This window comes from Lontra canadensis, unplaced genomic scaffold (genome assembly GCF_010015895.1).
Source record: "Lontra canadensis isolate GAN:19392208 unplaced genomic scaffold, GSC_riverotter_1.0 scaffold30, whole genome shotgun sequence".
In the NCBI taxonomy this organism is placed as follows: domain Eukaryota; kingdom Metazoa; phylum Chordata; class Mammalia; order Carnivora; family Mustelidae; genus Lontra; species Lontra canadensis.
Genome location: NW_022631024.1, coordinates 14,561,342 through 14,589,106, shown reverse-complemented (window position 1 = coordinate 14,589,106; position 27,765 = coordinate 14,561,342). Strand labels below are relative to the sequence as shown.

The window sequence follows — 27,765 nt, the reverse complement described above, 5'->3', positions numbered from 1 at the left end:
ACCTGTATCTTCTAGATACGGACTCTGGTGCCCAGAGAGAAGAGACATTACTCAGATGCTGCCTGAACTGGATCCACACCCAGGCTGCCTCCATCTGTGCCCTTGTGCTGACACTCCACCACTTGGCCCCCCAAACCTGGGGGTCCTCCCTGCCTTGGGACCCACTGACCCTGTCAGGCTGCCACGTGGCCCCAAGGGGGCTCACAGCCCCCACCAAGCTTCCCTCCATCTTTGCCCTCTTGGAAACTCCACCCACTGCACCCCAAAGAGCGAGTCCCCAGTGGTGGCCCAGGAAGCATATGGCCACATATGTACCCATCAGCATGGCCACATGCAAAGGCATTGTTTTTAAACTTTTTTTTTTTTTTTTAAGATCCCCCATTTTGAGAGAGAGAGAGAGAAAAGCAGACTCCCCACTGAGCAGAGAGCCAGACGCGGGACTTGATCCCAGGCCGAACTCACTGAGCCACCCAGGCACCCCGGAAGGTCTCTGTTTAAGTCATTTATTTGGAAGTCGATGCACACACTCTACCATACGAAAGTTGGAAGCTGCAACAAATCCAGGGCCCGAGGCAGTGCATGGACGCGTAAACAAAGACAAAACGAAGATGCCAAAGGTGCCGCTCTGAGTGATTCGGGAGCAAATCGGAGAGGCCGGGGCCCCGGCCCAAGACGACACTCATAGCGCAGGGTAAGTGCAAATGAATGGAATGCGGGGCTGGAGGGGAGGAGGGCCCCCCCCGGGCCCCCCCACCCAGGAGGCTGCTCCTTCCTGGGCACCAACCTTGGAGAGTGGGAGCCCTGGCTCTACACAGGGTCCCCCAGCCTGGGAAGCAGGAGGGAGTGTGCAGAGGAGTGGGCTCAGAGCTGATGGGCTGGGCCCACACCACCCCTCTGTTTCTCCTCTCTCTCCCTGCCAGGACCCCTCTGCCATTCAGGGGCTAGGAGCCCTGGTCTGGGGAACCAGCCTCCGGAGTACAGAGACCAAGGAGGCCTCTGTGTCTCCGGGAGGCTTCTCAGCCTGAAAGGGGCAGACCTCAAAATAAAGTGTTAAGGCAATAAATAAAACATCCCACCTCCGGTGAAAACACTGTGAGATAAGTCTGCAGGGCTGACAGCACCCCGCAGATGTGGGGACAATGTGGGGACAACGTGGGGATGGCTGTAGGACCAGCCACTGCCCAGCTAGAGCATTTATGTGTCGAGCCGAAGGCAAAGCGCCTGGCTTAATGAGGGCCAGGGATTCGGTCCAGCCCTGTGTGTCCTCTGACCTCCCTGACATGGTCCCTGGGCCCCCGCCACCAATGGCAGCACAGGCGACAGGCCTGAGATAAGCCCTGGTCGGAGTCTCCAGCCCGCCCTAGCACCACCTGCCCCTCCCCTGTCCCTCTTTGGTGGTGGCAAAGGGGAAAGAGAAATAACTCTTTGGCAGGACAAGGGCATATCAGAGGACAGCATTCTGGTTTCATGCTTAGGTTTGCCAAGGGCCCAGTCCCTGCCCAGACTTGAGCACAAGGAAAGTTGAGCTGCCCTGTCCCACCCTCGGATAGTCTAGGCATGCCATCCCCCAAGGGGTTCCCCTGGCACTCTGTGGCCCCACCCTCCCTTTCTGAAGCTGTCAACACTGTAGGGCAGCGGCCGGCGGGACTGCGCAGCCGTCTAGCCCAGGTTCCTTCTGTCTAGGACATTGTGGCCTTTGCCACAGAGCCCTGCTGCCCCCATCTCCCACAGCCTCCTTCATCAGCAGCCCTGGGGTCAGGGGAGGTTTTGGGGTCCCACACCAAGGCCATCCCAGCTCTGCATGTCCCACCTGTCCTCACAATACCACTCCCTCTCTCCCACCACCTTCCTCTACCTCGGGCCCCACAGATCACTGGTCCAGCCGCTGCTTCCCCCAGGGATAGCTGAGGGCAGTCAGGTGGGCTCCCAGGGGCTCCAACCCTCTGCAAGGCAGTTGGTGGGGATTCCCAAATGAGGACGAGGGACCAGGTCGGGGCAATCACCCTTGGCCACCAAGGCCCAGGCTCTGCTGCTGCTGACGGCCATGGATCTCCAGCCCTTCCATGCCAACCCAGAGGAGGGGAGGAAACAGCCTTCTCTCCGCGCTCGCCCTCAAGGACGAGGCCCAGGCGCGCCCCCCCCCCCCCCCCCCCAGGCCCGGGCCCCCCCCCCCCCCCCCCCCCCCACTGCAGGCCTGCCCCCACCGCTACTGCAGCTCCCCCAGGGGCCTGTTCTCTCGAGGCACTGCCCCGTTGAGGCCCACGCTGCTGGCCACGGGCGCCCCCAAGTAGCCCAGCAGGATTTCGCTGCGGCGCCGGGACAGCTGCAGGACGTCATCTGCCAGCGCCGGCACAGACGTGTAGCGCACGTTGTCCAGGTCGAACATGTCCCGCAGGTACTGCACGATCTGGTGCTGGGGGGCCAGGCTGGTGTCGGCCGGGGCTTTGGGCCCCACTTCCCCACACAGATGCCCTCCAGACCGCCCCAAGCCCCTCCCTGGCTACCTACCAGAGCGCCTGCCCGTCCACAGGCTCCGTAGCCCACCCCGTGCTTGCTGCAGACCCACGTGGGTCAGGCTCTCCCCAGGCACCCCCGCGCACCCAACAACTCAGGCAGACGCACATGGGCCGGGCTCCTGCCAGGCACTCCCATGCACCCAACAGCCCAGGTGGGCCACGCCCCCTGTTTACCTTGAAGAAAGCGCAGACTTCTGCGAGCTGGGGCTTGGGTCCAAGGAAGCCAAAGGCTAGGACGGGGCTAACGTGCTCCGATACGGAGTAGAAATGAGAGATGAAGCCGTCGGGCACCTGGAAAGGTGGCGAAGCTCAGAGCTGAGACGCTGGCAGAGGGAGGTAGCCAGGCGCAGGGGGCTCAGTTGCGGGCTTGCTGGGTGACCCCAGGCAAGTGATAGGGCTTTCACCTCTGCAGAACGGGGGTAACCTCGAGGCTACTGGGAGGACTGCATGAGGAGGGGGCGGGGTGGGCTCAGCACAGGAAGTGCCCAGTGAACTTGGCAGTGGCGGCTGGTATCTACCAGGCAGCCGAGCCTGGCTGGCAGAGGGGAGCCATGGATCGCAGCCCAGATAGAGCAGCCAGTCGCCACCTGGGGGAGCAGATAACAGCAGCCTGGGGGTGGGAGGGAGGCTGCCCTGCCTGCTCCCAGGGCGCCCTGCCCCCACTAGATGCCTCGACCAAGCCAGGCGCCTCCCCTCCCTCAAGGATGCGCCTTCCCCGGTGAGTCCTCCCACAGTTCCTGCTGGCCCGTGCTATGCGGGGTCCTGGGGAAGAGAGGAAGCACAACTATGTGCATCTTTGCGGTCCTCCTGGTCAAGGGACAGAGAACGGCAAGGCAGGGGGCCAGTGCTGTGGCAGAGGACAAGAGGTACAGCAGGGCCCGGGGGCTTAGCAAGATCTCCCTGCACCAGCCCCATTCCTCTGCCCACCCCTCTCCACGCCACCCTGCCCCTAGAACAAGGGCTAGTGCACGCCCATTGGTCATCTGAGGTGGGGGCCATGCCCGGGGCCCAAGGGGGTCACTCACCATCAGCAGTCTCCTCTTGGCTTTCAAGACTGACCAGCAAGCAGTGGCCAGAGCCTAAACCAAAGATGGGACCCCGGCCAGGTTTCAGAAGGGCAGGCCATGCCTGCAGCCCTGAGCTATGTGCCCCCAGCTCCCATCACCCCAAGCAGGAAGACAGGGCTTGGCTCCTCAGCTCTGCTGCCTCCCTCCTCTCAGTCCGGAACTGGCCACCCCTAACCCAGAATCCTGATGCCAACCCTCGTGGCTGCAGGCCTCTGCACTCACCACGGAACTTCCCCGGACCTCAGTTTCCTTCTCTGTAAAATGGCCACGACCCAGCACGCCCACCTCATTCAGAGGTTGTGCAGACCCGCAAACTGCATAAAGACCAGCCCCAGGTCACGCGTGCCCCACGGGGCCCACGCTCAACTTCTCCAGCTGTCCCTTTTTCTTTCCTGTGTCTGAACTCAGTAAGATGCATTGACACGGAGTAGAATTAACGGAGACCACGATGCAGAAGGAAAACGCCCACCCTGCGGGTTCTGAATGGGTGCAGAGAACAACGGGGTCCCCTGGGAAGCTGGTCCCAGAACCTGGTCTGCCGAGGTTAGGGAGCTGCACGTCATGCGGGGAAGGGGAAGCTGCCCAGAGGGGTGACTGCTGCCTGACGGGTGGGGGGCCCGGGCTTGGTGCCCAAAGCCAGGGAGGGAGGAGAACAGAGTCTGGGCCAAGGCATGGGGTGATGTGAGTGCATGTGGGACGCGGAGGGCAGCCACCCACCGTCTCCTTGAAGCTGTCTGACAACCACCGGTTCCTCAGGACAGCGAGCACCGAGGATGGGGGGTTCTCCAGGTCCTCGAAGGCATCCATGAGGATGAAGTCCAGCACAATATCAAAGAAGCTCATGCACACCACCTGTGAGAGGACAGGGATGCTCTGAAGGCTGCAGGCCCACTGTCCAGATGGGAAGACCAAGTCCAGAGAGGCGCGGGTGCGTGGGGGCCTGGGTGGGAACACATGAGTGAGTGGGCACCTCTCCAGGCCACAGTGGGGCACAGCTGGCAGAGCCTGGGCCCGTGGCAGGGCAGGACCCGAGGGCCAACAGCAGTGATGGGCCCATCTCAGGCCTCGGAATTAAGGTGGAGCTCCGCACAGGCACCCCCTCCCCCCAAGGATCTCGGGTATGAGGGACCCTGCGGCCTCGGGGCTCAGCATAAACCGACTCACCCCCCGGCCCTCCAGCTCCAGCCGCGTGGTAGCCCAGGTCTCGGGCCGTAGGGCATAGGCCATCATCTCCTCGTAACTCTCCAGGAAGCCTTTAGGGCTCTGTGGGGAGAAGCACAGCCCGTGGTGGTCATGAGAGAGGCTCCATGGCTCACCTGGATGAGATCCACAGGAACAGGCAGAACAGGCCCGTGGAGGGACGAGCCAAGGCGAGGCTGAGGTCGATGCTGGAGCGGCGGCCATCGAGAAAATCGGGCAAGAAGTGTCCTCTGACCACCGCAATGTGCCTCTCAGAGACCAGGACATGTCTGGGAGAGATCCAACAGCGGCACACCCCGCAACATCTCACACCAACTCCCAACCGGGCGCCAAACGCCGCCCGGGAGATGCAAGCACTCGACAGCGTGAGCTCACTTTGCAAAGGTGCATGAGGAGAGGAAGCGGAGTCAAGCAGCCAAAGATGAAAATCTTTGTGCCCCAGGGTGTCCCTGATGAAGCGGGAGAAGCTACGGCCCACACTCCTAGGCCTGCTCTGGGGGAGTCCGTGAGCTCACACACGTAACACCATCAGCCCAGCGCCTGGACCTAAATGACGAACAGCGTCTAAGACCTGCTGCTGCTGTTGGCGTACAGGATACGTCCCGCGCGTTCTGGGGCCGGGAGGGGGAGCTGGGGCATGTGACATGACGTGCACACGCAGGGGTGTGCACGGACGGACCTGGGAAGCTGGGGTGGGCCACGGTCTATCCTCACACGGATCAACATATCTAACTCGTGGTACTAAGAGGGACGGTCCACCAGCACACCCACTCTACAGAAAGGCACGCTGAGGCTTTGGGACATCAGTGATGTGGCCGAGAGCCAGGCAGGATGGAGCTGACACAGAAGAGCACAGGCAGGTTGATGCCCCTTACGCAGAACCCTGGATGGAGGAGCCACGAGACAGGTGTTCACCAAAATGGGAATGTGGTGGAGTAGGGGACAAATTTTCTTTTTGCTTTTATGTGTCTGTTGGGTTTTGCTAAAATGAGTATTTTTGTAATCATTAAAAAAAAAACCTATTTTCATTAAGTTTTGAAGAGAATTTGCTAGAATGACCCCAGACCATGCCTTAATCCCTGAGCCTCAGTTGCTTCACCTGTAAAGGGGGACAATGAAGATGAGGGCTGGTGGCCAAGCACGTCTGACACGCTCTCCCCAAGTCCCCAGGACACGCTCACGAACACATTAGGTGAGGAGGCTCGGAGAGGGCGCAGGTCTGGCCCATGGACACGCAGCAATGACGGGGGCTGATCTAGCAAGAGCCTAGGTGCTGCCCACAGAACGAGCACCCTCCCGGGGTGGGTGGGATGGGGTGAGGGTTCACCCTGCCTCCACCTGCCTGCAAGGGTCTGACAGGGCATCTGTGCCTGCCGGGGTCCCAGGGCTTAGTGCAGGCCCCGCCCTCGAGAGCTGCCCCCCAGCTCTTCATGAAACCTACATCCCACACTGAGATGAGCGAGGACAGCCGTACCTCCAGGCCCCTTGGGGAGGGCGACGGAGAACGGACACCTGCTAAGCGCCTGGTACCCATTCACCCTCACCTGCCCTTCCTTCACGTGTTCATTCCCTCCCTGTGTTGGGAGGCCACAGAGAACAGGCCAAGGGCTAGGCTGAGGTCAGGCCAACCTGGGTTCAAAGGCCAACTCTGCCGATCCCTGGCTAAGGGACCCGGGCAAGCCCCTGGCCCTCCCCTTATCCACCGAGTGTTTCCTTATCCACCGAGCAGAGACTGTGGTCAGGACCAAATAAGCAACTAGATATAAAGACACATGATAAAGCACTGGGTTCATTGCTGGGTAAACAGCAGCTTCTGGAAGAATAATCAGGAACACTTAGGGAGCACCTGCCCCGTGCCAGGCCCTGGGCTGGGCACACACCTGTGCTGGAGCAGCTGTGGTCCTGGCCCTCGGGGAGCTTGGCAAGTAGTGAGAGAGAGCAACCTGCCAACAGGATGACGGGTCATGGGGCGGCGCTGCCAGGGTGAGCCCAAGGACTCTTGGCAAAGCCCTCCTGGGGAGACAGATGGTTAGCAGGGACTTAAAAGACGGGGAACCCAGGAGAAGGGGAAGGAATGGGGACCAGGGAGCTTCTAGATGCTGGTTAAGTTCTACTTCCTAGCTTTGGTGCTGGGTACGCAGGGGTTCACCTTTTAATCCTATAAATACATTTCATATTCTCATGTGTGTATTTACAATAAAGCAGCTGACGACAACAGCACTGGGCAGCGGTGTTCTGGGCACAGAGGGACCAGCATAGGCGAAGGCCCAGATTGGGTAGAAAGTCTGGTACAGGTATACACTAAGAGCCTGAGCCCTTCGGGGCGCCCAGGTGGCTCGGTCAGGTAAGCATCTGACTTTGGCTCAGGGTCCTGGGTTCAAGCCCCAGAGCGGGCTCCCCGCTCAGTGGGGCATCTGCCTGTCCCTCTGCGCACCCACCATTTGCTCTCCGTCTCTCAAATAAATAAAATCTTTAAACATAAATAAATAGGGCGCCTGGGTGGCTCAGTGGGTTAAGACTCTGCTTTCGGCTCAGGTCATGATCTCAGGGTCCTGGGATCGAGCCCCCACACTGGGCTTTCTGCTCGGCAGGGAGCCTACTTCCCCCTCTGTCTCTGCCTGCCTCTCTGACTACTTGTGATCTCTCTCTCTGTGTCAAATAAATAAATAAAATCTTTTTTAAAAACTAAAATAAGGGGTACCTGGGTGGCTCAGTGGGTTAAAGCCTCTGCCTTCGGTTCAGGTCATGATCCCAGGGTCTTGGGATCGAGCCCTGCATCGGGATCTCTGCTCAGTAGGGAGCCTGCTTCCTCCTCTCTCTCTCTGCCTCTCTGCCTATTTATGATCTCTGTCTGTCAAATAAATAAATAAAATATTTTTTAAAAATAAATAAACTAAATTAAATTAAAATAAATCAATAATGCCTGAGCCCTTCAGTCTGGACAGGGCAAAGGGTATGTGGCAGCCGGCCACAACACAAAGTTTGGTCTTTCCCTCAAGGGCGGTGGGAACAAGGGAATGTTTTCAGGCAGTTGGGTGATGCGGTCAGAGGCATGTTTTATTTTTTATTTATTTGTTTTTAGAAGTTTATTTATTTAAGAAATCTCTGCCTTCAACGTGGGGCTTGAACTCATGACCCCGGGATCAAGAGTCTCATGTTCCTCCGACTGAGCCAGCCGGGTGCCCCCAGAGGTGCATGTTAGAACCACTAGCTGGACGGGTGAGGTGGAAAGGACTCAGGGGAGAGGTGTTCGTTCTCAGGGACTTCGCTCCAACAAGTGGCCTATAAACGTGAAACTTCACACAGCCTTATTACTAATCAAGGAAACATGAAAGGATGCATAACATAGATTAAAAGGATTACTAACATCCAATTACTGACACCTTACATTTGATGTCACATAAGGACACACGCGATTACGCCGCTGGCTGGCAGGGCATTTCCGAGAGTGGACTGGCAAAACCCAGATGTGCCCTAGACATAGTACTGCCACAGCTGGGCTCTGCCCCACAGAAAACCACAGGTCCCTAACAGACGGATCATAATAGCAGTGCGACAGTGGAAAATCACAACCCAAACGGCCCTTGTCCGCAGGACCAGCTGAACCACGGCGAGCCTGCCCGAGGGGGCACTACGCAATCACTAAGAGTGACTGCAACCGCCAACATGAGCCAATAGACAAGATACACTCTTACACAACAAAACACAGCTGCAAAACAGTCTGTAGGGAGCTTAGGAAATTAAATAACCATGTTCAAGGTTAGTCCGTGAAACCAGGGAGGAGAAACACAACCGACTGGAGTGGTAGCTCCCCCTGGCAGGTTCAGGAGGACCGAAGGTTTGCATTTTGGGAGTCGCTGAACTATAAAACTGAGTGACCGTATCATCAAAAGTAAGAGCAACACAGAACCGTATTTTTCAGAATCAGCACAGGAAACTCCTCCTAAGCCTTTCCCAGCACCCACTGAGCTTTCAGGATGAAGTCGAAGTTCCTCAGCTTGCTTTCAGATTGGGCTTTTTTTTTTTTAAGATTAATTTATTCAGGGGCACCTGGGTGGCTCAGTGGGTTAAAGCCTCTGCCTTCAGCTCAGGTCATGATCTCAGAGTCCTGGGATCGAGCCCCACATCGGGCTCTCTGCTCAGCGGGGAGTCTGCTTCCTCCTCTCTCTCTCTGCCTGCCTCTCTGCTTACTTGTGGTCTCTGTCAAATAAATAAATAAAATCTTAAAAAAAAAAAAAGATTTATTTATTCATCTGAGAGACAGAAGGCGTGAGTGCGAGTGGGGTGGTGAAGGGCTGGAAAAGGAAGCCCAGTCAAGGGTTCGATCCCATGACCCGGAGATCATGACCTGAGCCAAAATCAACAAACAGACGCTTAACTGATTGAGCGGCCCAGGCGTCCTGGTTTTTTTTTGTTTTTTTTTTTTTTAAAACAGAACCAAATAAAAGTTACAAAAGTTAAAATTAAAAAAGCCAAGGTAGGAAGAAAACCTGAAAAAAGCTACCTTCTCGGCTTTGGTCATCAGGCCCGTCACCATCTGCCGGCCAACCTCCCCGAAGAAAAGTTGGTTGCTCTTGTCTTCTAGAAGACCCTGAGGAATGAGGAAGGGAGGGGAGCGAGCTGGCGGCGAAGTCCGTATAATGGGGTAGACCCATGACCCATCTGCGCAGGGGAGGCAGGTGTGCCCGACGGCCCCCCAGCCCCGGCTCTGTCCTCTCCAGGTGCCCCCAACACCCACCTCGAAGGCTTGCCGCACACAATGCAGCTTGGCCAGAAAGTCCTGGTCACTGTAGCAGCCTAGCAGCTCAGTCCTGAGGAGCAGCACAGTCAGTCACGCTGGGATCGGGGGGAGCCCTGAGTGGTCCTACCTCAGCCAGGCAGTACAACCGTGGGCGAGTGCGGGCCTTCCTCTAGGCCTCGGTGCCCCTCAAACCAAAGGGAAGAGGCTGACTGGACACTCTTTGAGGGTGTCCTGTCCTCAGTGGCACTGAGCACAGCTGGCAGGTCTGGGCCCTGGGAGTTGGGCTGTCCTCGGGCTCCTTCAGGCCCCAGCCAGCCAGGGATGCTCTCGGGCAGAGGATTGGAGTGACCCATCTGCTCCCAGCTGTCACCCCTTCTGGGGCACCTGCAGGCCCCCCGGGCTGGCTCCCCTCATCCACACTGGGGAACCAGGACTCTCAACCTTATTTTCAGGCAGTGAACTTTAAACACACGTATTTAAATCTGGAGTCATGACCAAAAGCCGAGTTCTCAGAGTTTCACATCAAAAAGCAAAATTAACTTAAGATGGATCAGAAACCTAAAAATGCCACAGATGTGGACGCTGAGGCCGAGGGGGGTGAGGCAACTCGTCCAGGGCCACATGCTCTGAAAAGACAGAACTTGGAAGGAATCAGGTCTGTGTGTCCCCAGGGCCCGGCTTCAGGGCCGCGGTGGAGACAGATTACTTCAGAGCACAGCTTTGGAAGAAAGCCCACTGCATTTCTGTGGTTAGATCCGTGTGATAACTTAGAATAAGTAGAAATAACTATTATTTCACTAATTAATTACATTAATTTGAGGTTGTTAGTTGTAGGCCTGCCTGTCTTAGAACTCCAGGCCTTTCTAGACCCTCCCTGGCTGGGCCAGGAGCCGCCGCCAGGGCACTGCTGGCCTCCCTGGCCTCCGGCTGCAGGGGGACAGGGCCCGCCCCACCTGCCCCTGCTCCCCGCCTCCTCCCCACACACTCGCCTGAGGGTCCGGCACGGCACCCTGCCCTCCTTCACCAGCTGTAGGGCCTCTTCGTAAGCGGCAGCCGGCCTGGAGAGTGGGATCAGGTCATCTCCCACCTGCAGGGACTCAAAGAGCTGGGGGAGGGCGCACAGGAAGAGGAAGGTGGGGTCACCGCCTATGGAGTGTGGGTGCCTGCCCAGGGGACACCCTAGTGGTCAGCCTCTCAGACAGGGTGCTGGAGGCAACACTGACCCAACAGGCAAGAGGCGTCGATCTGAGTCCAGCTCTAACTCTCAGCGTCCCCACCTCTGCCAGGGGCCTGACCCAAAGGGACCATCGACTGGACAGGTGCCCACATCTTCTCACGCTAGGCAGGTGGCTGGGCCTGACACACGTGGTCATGGCAGGAGACTAATGCCAAGCTGTGGGCAAGCAGTGTAAGACGGGAGAGGTGGGCATGCGCCGGAACCACGGGGGTGGAGACCCCAGCCCTCCCCCACAGGACCCAGGACCCCTGGCTTCTCACGCCTCCCTGTCTCCAGCCAGTGCGTGGGGTCCCTGGGGAGCGGCACTTGGAGACTGCCAAATTTTGCTCCTGTCAGAGGAAATACCTTCACTTTCCCACGACCCAGTACTCATGGTGACGGTCCCACAGGGCCCGGGCTTCACTCTCCCCGCCGCCCTCCCTCTCTGCTCCTCGACCCCATCCCCCTCACCTCAGTAGCGGAGAAGAAGGAATCCTCAGAGTTCAGGCTGTCCTCATCATCCGCCCGTAGATGCAAGGAGCCCTCGGTCAGGGGCAGCATGAGGGTCCTCTCTGGCAAGAGCAGGAAGAGAAGGGCTGAGCTGAGACTCCGAAATTACCGGGCTTTTTGGAACGCACGCGCGCAAAGTGACCGACGCCTGATTATGGGCTGGCTGGGGCCACCGATCGCACGGCTGCCGTGTACTGACTGAACACATATGCGAGAAGATTCCGGGCTCAGTGCCTCAAAAGAAGGGCTTCTTTCGATGTTCCAGTATCGCTGGAGGTGGGCACAGTCAGGTGTGGAATTGGGCTGCTGAGGGGGACTGCCCACAGCCACAGAGCTGCACCCCAAGGCCCGAGGGCTCCTGAACTCTGCTCAGGCAGGCTCCACCGTACTGTGTGGCCCTGAGCGACTGGACTCCCCTCTCTGACAAACTGAAATTTAACCACTGATTACAGAGAGCTCAAGGAATGCATTGGTCGTGGACTCGGTGTTTCCATCCTCGTCTACTCAGGGGCTGTGGGGTTCTGGGCCTAGGAAAGTTCTGTCGAACAGATAGCCAGAGGCCATGGCCTTAAAGGCCCCACCAGCCCTCTCTGCCACATGGGGAGGCCCGAGGATGCAGGGTTCCTCTCTGGGGAAAGCCACTGGAGATAGGCCGTGGGAGGATGCGTCACTGTAACAGGCCCTTGCCAGGCCTGTGTCACCACTGGCTGAACTGGAGAGCTGGACAGGAGTCTGATGCTCTCCCTCAGAGCTGACAGCACCCAGAGAAGGGTCCTGGGGTCCACTCACTGCATGGGGTCTGGCACACCGTGGGCACCAGCACACTGGCTATCGGGCCAAACAGCTTCATTCTCTCTCCCTGATGTCACATGCCTTGACCTCAGTCGGGGGTGGGGGGGACCAACAGTAAGACCTGTTTTCAACTAACCTCCAGATGAGCCATCCCTTCTGCCCGCCTAGTACCCACAGAAGAGGGCTCAAATCAAAGGCCTGGAACCCGTCAGGGGAGATGTTGAAACACATGCCTGAAGGCCTGCTCCCGAAGGGATGGGCCAAGGCACAGCGGCCGGGGACTCCCAGGGCCCCGCCAAGCCCTGCTGCTGCCTACCACATGTAGAACACTCCGGAGCACCTGGCTGGCTCCGCTGGTACAGCAAGTGACTCTCAATCTCGGGGGGGCGTGTAGAGATGATTTAAAAATAAAATCTTAAGGGTGCCTGGGTGGCTCAGTCGGTTAAGCGGCCGCCTTGGGCTCAGGTCATGATCTCAGGGTCCTGGGATCGAGTCCCACATTGGGCTCTCCGCTCAGCTGGGAGTCGGTTTCTCCCTCTCACTCTCGCTCTGTGCTCTCTCTCTCAAATAAAGGAATAAAAATCCTTAAAAAAATAAAATAAAATAAAATCTTAAAACACAGAAACAAAACAAAACAAAGCTTCTGTCCCTTAAGGCCTGTTCCCCATCTACGTATAAGGCACTGATCGAATGAGGTCCAAAGGCTCTGAGGATTCGGAGGGAGCCACACCCCAGTTCCCTCGACACCTGCTACCTCCAACCTGTCTCTCAAGCCCCGTCCCACCCCAGCCTGCAAGGAGGCCAGCTCACCAAGGTCCAGCAGCATGCTGTCAGCCGGGAAGGTGGACCCAAACTCCTCCTGCAGGTGGTAAGCCCGGTGCAGCAGGGACTCCAGCTTCTCTGCAAACTCCCTTCGCTGGGACTCTGGCTGCAATTAAGACAATGAACATCAGTCCGGGCCCTCCACACTCCCCAAGCAAACGGTCTCCCCTCACCAATGATGGGGGCGGGAAAGGGGTGCAGGATCTGGGACCCAGCAGCAGGAGCAGACGTCTAGAGCGGAGCTGCCCAACATAGGAGCCACCAGCCACATATGGCGAAGGAACCCTGGGAATGTGGCCTGTCCCAGTGGACATGTCCCCTAAGTATAAACGCACACCGATCGCAAATACTTAGTACCAAGAAACCACAAACAAAAATACTCTACAACATCTCGGGGCGCGTGGGTCCCACACTCAGTGAAGCATCTGACTCTTGGTTTCGGCTCAGGTCATGATCTCGGGGCCGTGGGATCGAACCCCACATCAGGCTCTGTGCTCAGGAGTCTACTTGAGCTCGGCTCTCTCCCTCTGCCCCTCCCCATTGCAAGCGTGTGCACGTGCAAATGCACTCTGTTTCAAGTAAATATTTAAAAATAAATAAAATAAGGGGTGCCTGGGTATCTCAGTTGGGTAAGCATCTGCCTTCAGCTCAGGTCATGATCCTGTGGTCCTGGGATCAAGTCGCACGTTGGGCTCCCTGCTCAGCAGAGAGCCTGCTTCTTCCTCTCCTCCCTGTTCATGCTCTCTCTCTCTCTCTAATAATAAATAAATAAAATATTTCAATGATGCTCCACGTTGATCACATGTTGATATGGTAATATTCTCCATGTACTAGATTACATAAAGCGCATTATTAAGGGACGCCGAAGTGGCTCAGTTGAGCTTCTGACTCTTGATCTGAGCTCAGGAGTCATGAGTTCAAGAATCTTAGAGTCGTGAGTTCAAGGCCCACACTGAGCTCCACACTGGGCATGGAGCCTACTTAAAATAAATAAACAAATAATAAAATGTATTATTAAAATTGATTTTACCAGTTTCTTTTTTGCTTGTTAGTGTGGTCTCTAAGAAATTTTAAATGAGCTATGTGGCCTCCTACTGAACAATGCTGACCTGGGCTCTGACCCCAGCACCACCAGCTCCAAATGGTATGACCTCAAGTAAATTACTTCCTCATTCTAAGCCTCTGTTTCCTTACCTATCAACTGAGATGAGAGTACCTACTTCCAGGATTTTAGGGAAAACATGAAGAAGAGAAGGTATGCAAAGCTCTTCACACAAGGCTGACCTGTGGTGGTGACCAGTAAGTGTTGATTATTATAATCGTCATTATGATATAATATATAACATATATATAACACATAAACTATAATATATAATATATAACATGTACATATATAACATAGCATGTACGGATGATAATAAGATCATTATAATAAAAGCACAGTCAGGATCCCAGAAAGAGCTGGGTTCAAATTCCACTCTTAATACGAATCGTGCGTGCTTGGGAAAGTGTTGCATTGAAGACACAACAGCCTCCTCCTGCCCTTGGCTTCCAGGCTGGTATGTGCAAAGGAGGAGGCACCGCACCTTTGATCCCAGCAGCTTCTCGGCCAAGAGGCCAGGCATAGGTAGGCCCAACTCCATTTTCTACCAAGGCTGCCAGATCCTGCACCTGTATGTAACCAGACCCCAGGGAGGAGCCCAAGGCCAGCTAGAGCCTGAGGCCTCTGGGGACAGAGCTGGGAGGGCTCAGAGAGGACGGCAATGCTGGAAATGGGTTCTCGCACACAGAGCTCGTCTGGGATCGGGCACCTGCTGTTCAGCCTTGCAGCATCCTTGAAGGCAGGCATGGCTGTGACCCCGATTCACAGAGAAAACGCAAGAATGTTAAGTGGCCCAGCTCACTCAGCTAGCCCCCCAGCAAGGCTCATGGAACGCCGGGACCCCGTCCGCTTTGCTCAATTCCCCGCCAGCGCGGCCGGCACAGCCCCATAGCTTTGGTGAAGGTCTGCGTACTCTTTCTCTGTCAAGTGGCCTCGGGTTAGGGACCGGTTTCCTGGTTGTCACACCCAAAGCGCAAATGATGAAAGAGAAAAGATACACTGAACTCATTGAAATTAAAAACCTCTGTGCTTCAGGGGTGCCTGGCTGGCTCAGTCGGAGAAGCGTGCGACTTTCTGGACGGTGAGTTCGTGCTCCACGCTGGCTGTGGAGCCGCCTTAAAATAAAAGAATTTTTTACAAAAATACAAAAGATGAAAAAAAAAAAACAAATTTTGTGCTTCAAAGGATGCCATCAAGCAAGTGAAAAGACAACCTGCAGAATGGGAGAAAGTATCTGCAGAGCCTCTCTCTGATAAGGGACTTCTATCTAGAATATACAAAGAACCCTTACAATTTAATAATAAAAAGATGTAACTACTTGTCTGTGGATAGACACTTGGGTTGCTTCCATATATTGGCTATTGTAAATGCAAGTATCCATCCAGATAAAGAAGTGACATATACACACACACACACACGTATATATATACCGTAAAAAATATTATTAATAATTTTGTATAATTAATATATATAATTTTATATAAATAATATAATTATATATAATATATAATCATAATATATAAATAATATAATATTAATAATAATATTATTCTTTTTTATTCAGCCATAAAAAAGGATGAAATCTTGCCATTTGCAACAACATGGATGGATCTACAGAGTATAAAGTCCAAGTGAAATAAGCCAGAGAGACAAAACCCACAGGATTTCACTCATTTGTGGAATTTAAGAAACAAAACAAACGAACAAACTGAAAAAAAGACAAAAAACCCCACCAGACTCTTAAATATAGAAACCAAACTGGTGGGTGCCAGATGGGGGGAGCTGGCTGGGGGGGGATCGGTGAGGCAGATAAAGGGATGAAGAAGGCACTCACCGTGAGTGATGAGCACTGAGTAATATATAAAACTGCTAGATCGGGGGGCGCCTGGGTGGCTCAGTGGGTTAAGCCTCTGCCTTTGGCTCAGGTCGTGATCTCAGGGTCCTGGGATTGAGCCCCGCATTGGGCTCTCTGCTCAGTGGAGAACCTGCTTTCCCTCTCTCTCTGCCTGCCTCTCTGCCTACTTGTGATCTCTCTGTAACTAAACAAATAAAATTTAAAAAAAAAATTGCTAGATCATTAAAAAAAGATAAATAACCGAATTAAAAACTAAGGATCTGAACAGACATTTCTCCCAAGACGACATACAAATGGCAAACAAGCCCATGAAATGAAGCTCCAGTTAACCCAGGGAAATGCAAATCAAAACCACATCACCATTTCGCACCCCCTAGGATGGCTAGAACCGAAAAGACAGATGAACACAAGTGCTAGTGAGGATGTGGAGAAACCGGAAGCTTCCTACACGGCTGGTGGGAGTGTAAAGCGGCGCAGCTGCCGTGGCAAATGGTCTGGTTCCTCCAAGTGTCAAACATAGCGTTACTGGAGGACCCAGCACTTCCGCTCCTACTGTACCCCCAAGGGAGTTAAAAGCAATGCGTCCACACACACACTTGCACACACAATGGGCACAGCAGCATTACTCAGAAGAGCCACAAAGTATAAACAACCCAAATGCCCATCAGAGACGAACAGCTAAATGAAAGGCGGTCCGGCCACACCATTATCACTCAGCAATACAGAGAAATGAGGCAGTAATCCAAGTTACAAGAATGAACCTTGATAAGTGCTGTGAAGTGTGTAAACCTGGCGATTCACAGACCTGTACCCCTGGGGCTAATAATAATTATATGTTTATTAAAAAATTAAAAAAAAATAAAAGAAGAATGAACCTTGACAACATAATGCCCCAGGAAAGGGGCCAGTCATAAAAGGCCACTAGTTGGGGCGCCTGGGTGGCTCAGTTAGTTAAGCGACTGCCTTCAGCTCAGGTCATGATCCTGGAGTCCTGGGATCGAGTCCCGCATCAGGCTCCCTGCTCAGCAGGGACTCTGCTTCTCCCGCTGACCTCTCTCCTCTCATGCTTTCTTTCACAAATAAATAAATAAAATCTTTAAAAAAAAAAAAAAAGGCCACTAGTTATGAGTCTATTTATAGAAATGTCCACACCAGGCCAATCTGTAGAGATGAAAAGTAGACGAAGGGTTGCCTGGGGCTGGGGATGTGTCTGACGGAGAGTGTCTGATGAAGTGTATGGGACTCCATGGGAACACAAGATGAAAATGTTCTAAAATTAATTGTGGTGATGAACACCCAACTCTGAATATATACTAGAAGCCAATGAATTGCACAATTCAGAATTGAGCTGAAATGAATTTTATGGTATACGAATAATATTCCAATAAACCCGATAAAAAATATCTTTAGGACAGAAAAACACCTGGAAGGATACCAAGCGGTTGTGTCTGGATGAAGGGTTAGAGGCATCAGTAACACCAAGAACAGAGATCATTTATTGAGCATCTACTTTGTGCCAGGATCCTAGGGCTGGCAGTGGTGTCCCGCCAAGGGCTCCCCCCACCCAGTGCTCAGGGAGGCCGAGGGCCTTTGCCCGCATCACACAACGTGAGCCACCTGATCAAAGACTGAAGACTGGGCGTTTTCCTCCTCTTTTCTAGTTCTGTAGTTCTCACTCCTCTCTGAGGAATACTTCATGGCTTTCACGATAAGAACAATGAAAGTTCTAGAATTTTCAGATGTAGTATTAGCAATCAATACTGTTTTGGAAACAGAGCTGCCTCCCTTCCTTCCCATGACCTGAAACCCTCCTTCAGGAACTACTATCTGCCCATAGACAGGGAGACCTGATGAAGCTGTGCCCTTGGGCACCAGAGGATTTGTCACCCTCTAGGGCATTTCTCCAATGTCCTCTGTCCTGTAGCTACTTCTCCTGCTTGGGAGGCAGGCTTTGAGCTGATGCCCCCAGCTGGGGTACAGGGCACCATACCTTCAACTTCCTACCTGCTGTGCCAGGCATGTCCTCACCCTGGTGCTGCAAACTGTCTCCAGGCTCCCCTGCCAGCTGGCTCCTGGCCCACAAAGGCACAGGTGGAGAAAGAATGGGATGGAGCAATGGGCAGACCAACTCCCCTCCCAGTCCTGCCTCACACCCTATCACTGCCCCACCCTACCTCAGCTGCGGTGACACCTGCCGGCCGTGACACCTGCCGGCCGGCCGGTCAGCCCCTAGCCTGGTTCTAGGTTCTGCGGCTCCTAAAGTCTGGCCACACTCCTCACCTGTACAACCAATTCCCTGGGTTAACCTCCCTTTTTAACACCTGAAGTTGACCTTGACAGACTCTCCAGATACCGTCAGAGTACTCCCTGAAGAGCACCGACTTTGCCCTCACTCCAGCACAGGACAGGAGCTCATAGGGCTTTTTTTTTTTTTTAATACATAAAAGCGTAAAGACTAAAAGAGAAACAGTCCACAATCCTATCACCTGTACAAACCCTGCCATTAAGCATAGCTCGAAATTAGGAACGCCACAAAGTAAAGTACAATAAAAGCCTTTTTCCACCTTTCCCTTTCAACCCGATGTTCCTCACAGATCACTGTCAACAGTTTCCCGAGTTGTCCGTCCAGAGGAAAGTAGAAATGCACAAACACCCCAGTTACCCCCAGGCACACATATGCAGGGATCTCTGTCCTTCTGAACACGTACACACGTGGGTCCCCCTACACACATTCCAGATCTTGCTTTTTTTCACTTAATGACATACTGTGGCGACAGCAGCCTATCAGTCCAGGCAGATTTCCCGCATACTGGACTCCGGACCCCTGTGGATGGACATATAGATCGTTTCTAGTTTTTTCTGATTTCTCACTGTTAGAAGATAATGTGTTCGTCCAGGACACACACATTTTTTATGTTAGCTTTTTCGCTTTATTTCTCTTTCCTGATACTGAAATAAATATTGACAGTGCCCCAAAAAATGTCTAAAGAAAGGACGGGACAAAGGCTGTGTGATCCGCTCCCCTGAACGAAGGCCATTTCCCACCAGTCCTTCGTAAAAGGCATCTTTTCCTCACACAGTTGGGACCGGGGTGTGATGAGCTTCTGGATTACTGAGTGAGTACCAAGCGCCACGCATGTGCTAAGCCCCTTGGGTGGACTGACATCCCGGTGGAAGGGGAAGCTCATAGCCCAGCAGAAGGCGGGGTGCTACGCTGCCTCCCAGAGGCTGGCTGTCTCTCTGCCCCACCTCCAACCTTCTCCGTGGCTGGGAAAGAAAGACGCAAGAGAGGACCACCTACCTCAGAGAGCACCTCCGAAGCAGTCTCAGGGTTCCGCAGGATCTCCCCTGGTGTGGGGGTGCTGCCACTGTCCCCTCTCTGCCCCACGCTCAGCGCCTGCTCCCACTTTTGTAGAGCTTCCTCGAACAGCTCCATGCCTGAGCACGGGCGGGAAGACAAGGGAGAGAGTCTGACCTCGGCAGAGGAGAGCAGCCAGGCCCCACGCTCCAAACCCCACTGAATGAGGGTTTTGGGGTCAGGAGTGGGTTGCAAATCCGCACCTGGGAAGGTGTCCTGAGCCCAGTCTGGGCTCCTGGGAGGAGGGCGTTTGTCCCCCAACTCTGCCCCAGGGGAGGCCCCACGGCTGACCTCCTGGCCCGTACCTTGCATGTACAAACTCTCTGCGTTGCCGTCACTGGTGGTCACGGACTCTTCCATACCTCTGGCGTCCCATGGTCCTGAGCATGCAGCCGTGGGGCTGGACGAGTTCACTGCTACTGTCTGGGCACCAAGCAGCACAAGGATCCAAGGGCAAGGGGTAAGGCCCTCCCAGATCCTTTGCAGGACCCAAGCCCCTCCCATGGCCTGGTCCTATGTCACACACCCTCTCTGAAGACCATCCCTGAAGTGAGCCCACAGCACATGGCCAAGCCCTCAGCAGGGCCTGGTCCCCAAAACTCAAAGCACTGGACAGCACTTCACAGAAGCTACAGAAGTGGGAGGAAAGAGGCCCGTGGCCAGCCCAGGAAGCAACAGCCTCCTACAGAAGCCGCCCTGGGCCTGTTCCCTGCTCTGGCACTCTGCAACTAGGTGGGGCTAGGAAGGCTGAGGGAGCTCCCACCACCACACGGCGGGGCAGGGCCCGCACTCCCCACACTTCTCGCCCTGCTGGGATGTGGGCTCCTCTGGGCCACGAGCCCTCTCTTGCCCACCCCTGGGTTCCCAGGGCAGACCCGGGCTCAGAGCTCACTGCATGAACAGGTCACACTAGATGAGAGAATGAGCCCAAAGCCACTCCCCAGGAGAAAATAAGCTTCTCTTTGTCTCATTTATCTCTTTATCTTCAGCACAGTCCCTGGCACCTGCTCCGTGTCTGAGGAACGAATGAATGAACTTTCATAGACAAGTATCTTCCCCGCAAGAGGCCACCCACCTCTCTTCTGCCCCATCCACCTCTCTGTCACCGAAGCCTGGCCCTCGGTGTGATCAGTGATAGTCTCAGAAAGCCCGTGTGGATGGATGAGAGACCAAAGGAAATCTCCCCTGTCTTCCTTCCAGTCTGTGAGCTCCCTGAGGGCAGAGACTCGAGCCTCCTCAGAACCAGGGCCTAAGCCCTGAGCCCGCTGGTGTCCTCCCTCCTCTATTTTTTTTTTTTTAAGATTTTATTTATTTATTTGACAGAGAGAGATCACAAGTAGGCAGAGATGCAGGCAGAGAGAGAGGGGGGAAGCAGGCTCCCCGCCGAGCAGAGAGCCCGATGTGGGGCTCGATCCCAGGACTCTGGGATCATGACCTGAGCCGAAGACAGAGGCTTTAACCCACTGAGCCACCCGGGCACCCTCCTCCCTCCGCTATTTACCGAAGCCAGGCTGTGGGATGAGCCCGAGTGCTTGCTGGGCTCGAGAGAGGAGATGCCACTCAGTGTGTCGTTGCTCTTGCTGCTGGGACTCTGGATCCTCCGGCTGGAGTAGCCTGTGAGGAACAGGAGGGCCAGGGGACATGGCCATGGAGTTCAGCCTCTGCACAGGCTGTTCCCACCTCCAGACAACCCTCCCCCTCCTCATCTTGTTCTACCTCCCCTTCGAAGGCAGGGGGATGGCAGAGCGCCCAGGGGCACGCGCCCGGCAGAGTGTGACACCTCTGCCTGTCCGGCCTGCTCACTTCCCTATCCCTGTCCTCTGGCACTGGGCCTGGCCCAGAGGGCCCTGGACCTGCCAGATAAGCCGGAGAAGGAGGGCTGGCGACTTCTCTGCCTACTTCTCACTTAGTCTCCCCTGTGTTGCTGACTGACTGATTTGGCATTCTCCTCCTTCCAGAAAGAATTTGAGACAGCGACTTCTTGAAATATACATAAAACTTTTCTTTTGAAGTGAGAAAAGTAGGGAGGGGGAAAGAGGGCAACCCCAGAGGTGATGGCAGTAGGATGGGGTGAGCAAGCGAGGGGCCGGCACAGGGGCGACTCCAGGTGTCCCCCTGGGGGCTGTGAACACAGAAACCCAGCTACATCTGCACTTCTCAGGTCCTATTCTAGACTAGTCTGAAAACTTCTTTTTCTAGATGTAAAGAGAAAATTTTCCTTTTGTGATGATAGTTCACAATGAAAATTCATTTTTGGGTAAGGGGATTTCTTCCTTCCTCCTCTTTGTTTTTTGCTTTTTTGTTTGTTTTTTTTTTTTAAAGTAGGCTCCATGCCCAGCATGGGGCTTGAACTCATGACGCTGAGATCAAGAGTTGCACGCTCTTCTGACTGAGCCAGGCAGGCACCCCAAGGGGGATTTTTCCTTCCTAAACCAGGTTTCTCCCCAGATGGGAGCCTGTGAGGACTTCCTGCCTGGGGAAGGGATCCACAGGACGTTCAGGCGTGGCAAACACGGGGTTGATGGGTTACAAAATGAAACGGGGTCTATTAGGGTTTTGAAAGCCACACCAGCAGACTCAAAATGGCTTACAGGCTACCAGGGCCTGGGGGGAGGGGCGAGGGGCTGACTACACAGGACACGGGGACTGAGAGCATGGTGGTACAGTTTTCGATGTGGTGTAAATACAGGTCTCTGGGTGGCCCACGAAATTGCATCAAGAACTGTATGCTCAAAAGGCTGAACTGAACTTAAAAGAAAAAGGGTGCAGGGGGCGGGGGATGGGGAGAATACCATCTGGCTCAGGAACCACGTGGTCCTTCTTGCTCCTGAGCCAGGGGACTTCCCTCCCTGGGCAGAGAAGCTGCGCCCCGCCAGCCCCCTCTGGACACAGCTGCTCCCAAGGGGTCTGAGGATATCAAGAACTACCACCACCAACAGGACATACACATCGGGCTGCATCACCCCAGTCCCCTGACTTGGTGAAGACTCAGGGAAAGGTCTACTGCCAACCCCGCCTCCCAGAGGAGGGGAACTTGGCTTGGAGACAGGACATCACTAGCCTAAGATCCGACGGTGACTGGGGGCCCAGGTGGGACCTGACTCCAGGTCAGGCCCTCCCCGAGTGCCTCATACCCACCTTTCTTCACCAATGGGACCTTCCTGGCCATGAGGATGGGCAGGGGCACCGTGCCCAAATGTGCACCTCCCATCTCGGGGCCAACCTGCTTCTTCCTCCGCCGTCGCCTCTTCAGCTGGTGGGCGGCCAGGGCCAGGGCCACTGTGCCCAGGGCTGTGGCAAAGAGGACCTTCCGCAGGCCTGGTGTCAACCGCAGCTGGGAGAAGGCAGACTACAGGAAAAGAGGGAGGCGGCTGGGCTACATCTCCCCAGAAGAGCTCTGAGGTGGGCAGAGCTGTGCTGGGGAGCACATGAGGGACACAGGAGGCCTCAGGCACTCAGGGAACATTTGCTGACCAGGAATGATCGAGAGGCAAACCCCCCCCCGCCCCCACCCCGAGGAGGCGCCCGGCCAGCACCTCTGAAATGTGGACCAAGCAGACATAAAGTGGGGGAATGGGGACAGCAAAGAGACAATGCCGAAGAGATCACATCTGGGCTCTAATAGGTGTCCCTAACTCCATCGGTCATGACTCTAACAGCTGCAGTGACCGGGCACCTACTACGCCATGCACAGGACTAGGATTCTACCTGGGCTACCTGGCTGAATGAATGTTTGTCCTTTTCCAGGTGAGACTGTGAGGCTCACACAGGTTAAGGCATGCACTCGAGATGACAGGGAGTCTGAAATCAAACCTAAGTCTCTTGACCCCATTTCGAAACATCGTAACATCCTTGATGTCGATAACACCACTCCACCTAACTGCCCCCTCTGTACAATTCCCTACTCCTCATTCTCTGCCTGCTGAGCTGGGAGCCCTTCGAGGGGCAGCGGGGGGGTGGGGGGAGCCTACATTGCATATAGCAAAGCTTTAGGAAGTGTCAAAAGATCTAGTCAGCCATAAACATCTGAGGTTGGCAGGGAGCGCACTACTGACCCTTTTTTAGGCTGAAAAACTGAGGCCAAGAGTTCAGATAGCAGATAGCCCAGAGTGAAGACCAGGCTTGGGGCCCCAGACTCCTAACCTTGTCCTTCCTGCTTTGCTCAAAGAGGAGACCCCAGAAGCCTGGAGCAATAATGAGGGATAGGCTTTCCCAAATACTAGGGACCCTGGGATGAGTGGCTTAGTATTTCAGAGGCCAGAGGGATAATGGGAGGCCCACCGCCCACCCCAATCTTTACCTGCCCAAAGGTCGTGTATAAGAACACAGGGATCTCAGCCACTGTCATGGCCAACGCCTGGATCATGGACACGCCCTCAGTCCTCCGGAACGCCATGGCAGGACCAGCACCCTCGGGTCTCAGAGCGTCCAAGGAAAATGTCTTCAACTGGCTGCTGGCTGGGTCCCAGGCACCGTCCACACTTCGAAAAGACAGGAACACACATACCAGAGGGTCCTTGCAAAGAGCTGAGAGATGGATGACCAAGTCAGACACAAGGATATGCTCACATGAGCACGCGAAATGCCCATAAAAGCGCCCTGGGGGATGAAATGGGAGCACAGCCTACCTTTGGCACGCCAGGCCTGGATTCAGGCAGGAAGGCAGCCAAATGCCCCACGTACCCTCTGCCCACCCAGAGCCCTAGGAGCAGGAGACAGCATCTCTGGCACGTTGGCCCAAGAACAGACCCAAGGCCTGGGAGATGTAGAGGTCACTCTCAGCCTTGGGGCTCTACAACACACTTGCACCATCTTTTTAAACCCATGTTCCACTGGCTACACAAAAACCCCAGGCCACAAAAGGGCCAGGCCCCTTCATCTCCCACAAAGCCAAGAATGTTTTTCTTTCCCGTGGACTGTATTACAAAAGCAGCAGGGTGCTCGCTCAGATAACGAAAACCATGACAGCCTGTGGGTCTATTCTGCACTGGGTTCTTTAGGTACGTTATTTCGTGGAATCGTTACAATTCTGTGAAGGAGATGGTATCTGGCCCCGCACCCCATCTCTGCCAGTTTCCAAAGAGAAAAATGAGACTCAGCGGGGTTAAGCCAGGAGGAGTCCACAGTCACACAGCTAGTATGAGGCAACCAAGGTCTTGCACCAAGGTCTCCTGGACTTTAGACTCTGTGCTCAATACAGCCCTTTAGCAAAATCTAACTTGCACCAGGAAGTGACAAGCCCCAGCAGAACTACAAACTATAAGAGCAACTTTCCCCTGGGCCTTCAAGACCCCCCAGGGTACCCCATGCCCCATTCCAAGGTCAGCGAATAAGTGACTTGAGCACACGTTGCCCCGTCCCCAAGATCCTGCACAGCACTCCCCAACTGCCACCACAAAGACCAAGGATGCCTTCAAGGTCTCCTGGGACCTCAAGCGGAAGGAATACACAGGCCAGGACAGACCCTATCAACCTGGGACGGCGGCCAAAATCACTGGAGCAGCACAAGAAACAGCTTATCCCCAGTGAGTGGGAAGGATGGACGAGCCTACCAGTGTAGCTCCAGCGTTGGGCAGCGTGCATGAGGGGGGCAAGCGGGAAGAGCCAGTCTAGGGCCAAGGAAACGGTCATGCTGTCAAGATAGGAGACACGCTGCCAGGAGGCTGTGAATTGAGCTGTGACCTCCAGTGGTCAGGGCCCGGGTTCGTATCATAAGCCAGCCCTCTCATCCCCCCAGCCTGGCCCAAGCCTCAGAACGCCAGAGGATCAGTAGCCACTATTTCCCCAGCACCTATCCTATAGGCCAGGCTTCGAAACAGGCTTTGGTTGGGAGTTTAGTCCACTGCTTATGATGGGGAAACTGAGGCCATGAGAGCTAAGCGACCTGACTGAACTCGATAACTGACCAAGCTGGGATGGGACCTCAGCTGCGAGGGATCCTGGAGCTACCGCGTTTCCCCTGAGAGGCACCTGCTGCAGCTGCCACGGCTCCCTCCCGGGCACGTGTGGCTGGGAGGCCTGGTTACTTGCCTGCAGGAGCGTCAAGAGCAGCCTCTGCTGCTCCAGATGAGAGGAAGACTGGCAAGTCCAAGGTGACAACACTGGCCCCCAAGCCTGCTTCACTCCAGGGTTGGATCCAGACTCAGCTCAACCGTGCCCCCTTCTTCCCCACTGACGCAACCTGGGGAGAAGCCTCCTCTTCTCCATGATGACCGCCTGCAGCAACGTCTCCCACTCTGTGCACACTTCCAGCGCCATTTCCAGCTGGGAAAGTCACCCTATAACCTTGGGCAAGAACCCCCTCATTCCACCCCCGCAGTGGCACTTACAACACCCTCAGCCTGGATGCCGCACTTTCCACAGGGGCACCTCCTCCCTTGCCCTGGGCAATCCTATTAATGACTTTGGCCTGAGCAGCCAATCTTTCCTCCCTGACCCCAGCAATGCCCCAGGGCCCAGGCACTCCTCTGAACCACCCTCTGCCCTGTCTCTGTTCGTTCCACCCCAGCCACTTTCCAAGTCTGATCGAGCTAGGTACTGGGCGCTCACCTCTGTACGGAACCTCAGCAATATCCCCTTATTCAAAATCTGCTCATCCCATCTCGGACATCTCCCTGCGCAGCCCCAATTCAAGCCCCCTTTTCTCTGGTCCGACCCCTGGAATATCCTTGAGGGTCGTCCAGGTGCCCACTGGCGCCACCCACGACCGGCACACCTGCTCCCTCCATCTCGGGTACTTTGCTAGCCCAGGTTCAGGTACCTGCGACCCTGCAACGTTCCCGGCCCGGGCATCTCCGCACTGACCTGGCACCTTCGGTTCCACCTCTCGCGCCGCCCACGGCCTGGGTACCTGTTTATTCCAACCCGGGCCCTTCTAGTCCCTCTGACCCCGGACATCCGCGCTCCCACCCAGTTCGTTGCTCAGACCTGGCACCCACCCGCCGCAAGCCTCAGTCCCGGGCCCTGCCGCATCGCCCGCCGCACAGGCTCAACCCGAGGAGTTACTCACCCAGGATCCCATCGCTGCGGAAGGGCAGCGTCTCCTTCCCCGGCACCCGCGCAACCAACCTCGCGGCCACCGCGGGGGGCGTGGCCTCACGCAGGGCCAACCCTCCTCTGCCCAATGAATGTCGCCGGAGCGTTCCTTACAGCTCAGGCCTCTGGCCAATGGGCGGTGTCACGTGACCAGCCTGGCCCCACCTTCCTTGGCCCCTGCTCCGCCCCCTAAGTGCGGTTGAGGCGCGGAAGTGCTCTCTTCTGCCCTACCATTGGCCATCGGGATTCGATTGACTGCGCTGGCTGAGTGGGGCGGGGCCATCCTTAAAGAAACTGAGGCGGAGCTATCAGGTCTCTGAGGGTCTTTTTGGGAGGGACCTGTGATCGGTCTGAGCATTATTTGGCTTCTCTGCTCCTCCCGGCCCCCCCACAAATTCTGCCCGCCCTTCAAGGGCCCATTTTAAATGCCACTGCCTCTGACTTCCCACAACATCTTCTTCTTCCTTTTTGAAAAAGTTTTTATTTATTTATTTGACAGAAAGCGAGAGCAGGAACTCACGCAGGGGGAGTGGGAGAGGGAAGGCAGGCTTCCCGCCAAGCAGGGAACCCGGTGTGGGGCTGGATCTGAGCCGAAGCAGACGCTTAATGACTGAGCCACCCAGGCTCCCCACACAGCTTCTTCTTAAACCAAACTTGGCACTCTCCACTTTCTTTTGGAGCTGTTTGCAAACCTCCCCTACCAGACATTGTCCCGCTGAGAGTTGAAGTCAAGTGATTACGTTCCGACGGCCCAACGGTGCCTCGAAGGAAACACTGGGTTTGGAATAGGACTGACCTGAGTTGGAATCAAGTTCCTCCACTTAAGCTCGCTGGAGTTCCCGGGGTTTACCGAGCCCCTGTAAGTGGGCGTGACTTGCCAAAGTCACAAGGCTTTGGTGAGGCTTGCAGAAAACAGTGTGGCAAGTCCTTTCATAACGGCGAACAGCTGTTTCTGGTTGGTTGGTTTTTGTTTTTCAAGATTTTATTTCTTTACTGGAGAAAGAAGAAGCAGAAGGGGGTGCAGAGGAAGAGGGAGAAGCAGACTCCCTGCTTAGCAAGAAGTCAGACACTGGCGCGTGCTCCATCCTGGGACTCCGGGATCATGACTGGAGCTGAAGGTAGATGCTTAACTGATTGAGCCACCCAGGCGCCACTGCAAAGAGCTGTTTTTAAATATAATCATCAGCAAGGTCACACTTCTTCATTCATTGCACAGCTAATATATCTGTGTGCCAGCCTTTCACAGGTGCACAGTGGTGGGGGCAAGATACGTGGTGGCCCCAGGGAGCTCAGAGGAAGCAGATACCTAATTACAATGTTGTGTGGTAGTTGCTCTGATGCGAGAAACTCAGGAATGTGGGGAGACTAAGGAGACACCTGGGCTTGCAGGGGGAGGTGAGAGACTCCTGAAAGAAAGGGAAGTCCAGATGCAAACCTGAAGGATGAACAAGGATTAGCTGGGTAAAAGGGAGAGGACAGAGCATTCCAGAAGCAGCATGGGCTGTGACCCCAAGGCAAGAGAGAACCTGGTACCCAATGAGCCAAGGAAGA

At 55.0% G+C, this 27,765-nt stretch overlaps 1 protein-coding gene across 2 annotated transcripts; it reads right to left on the bottom strand.

Annotated features, from left to right (window-relative positions):
• Positions 1-2,180: 2,180 nt before the first annotated feature.
• MIGA2 (mitoguardin 2) lies at positions 2,181-26,288 on the bottom strand. 2 transcript variants are annotated; one of them, XM_032866048.1, is made up of 16 exons: positions 26,189-26,288; positions 23,480-23,706; positions 22,318-22,528; positions 20,681-20,793; positions 19,485-19,602; positions 19,123-19,259; positions 12,853-12,970; positions 11,212-11,312; positions 10,514-10,629; positions 9,522-9,594; positions 9,288-9,374; positions 4,748-4,846; positions 4,301-4,435; positions 3,542-3,595; positions 2,691-2,807; positions 2,181-2,413 (listed from the first exon to the last, which is right to left on the bottom strand). In XM_032866048.1, exons 2-16 carry the CDS (start codon positions 23,573-23,575, stop codon positions 2,207-2,209), a joined length of 1,782 nt encoding a protein of 593 aa, XP_032721939.1. In that variant the 5' UTR covers positions 23,576-23,706; positions 26,189-26,288; the 3' UTR covers positions 2,181-2,206. The 2 variants fall into 2 exon arrangements, with proteins under 2 accessions (XP_032721939.1, XP_032721938.1); XM_032866047.1 differs by having other exon boundaries at positions 23,480-23,660; positions 26,189-26,266.
• Positions 26,289-27,765: the final 1,477 nt, after the last annotated feature.

What these genes read in the sequence shown, in the direction of transcription:
- MIGA2 (XM_032866048.1), bottom strand. Translation starts at nt 23,575, where the DNA reads ATGGCGTTCCGGAGGACTGAGGGCGTGTCCATGATCCAGGCGTTGGCC. An exon ending in CTTCGGAGGTGCTCTCTGAG is followed by an intron (nt 12,971 to 19,122) that starts GTAGGTGGTCCT and finishes TCTTAATTGCAG; the next exon opens with CCAGAGTCCCAGCGAAGGGA. An exon ending in GTGTGCGGCAAGCCTTCGAG is followed by an intron (nt 9,375 to 9,521) that starts GTGGGTGTTGGG and finishes CTCATTCCTCAG; the next exon opens with GGTCTTCTAGAAGACAAGAG.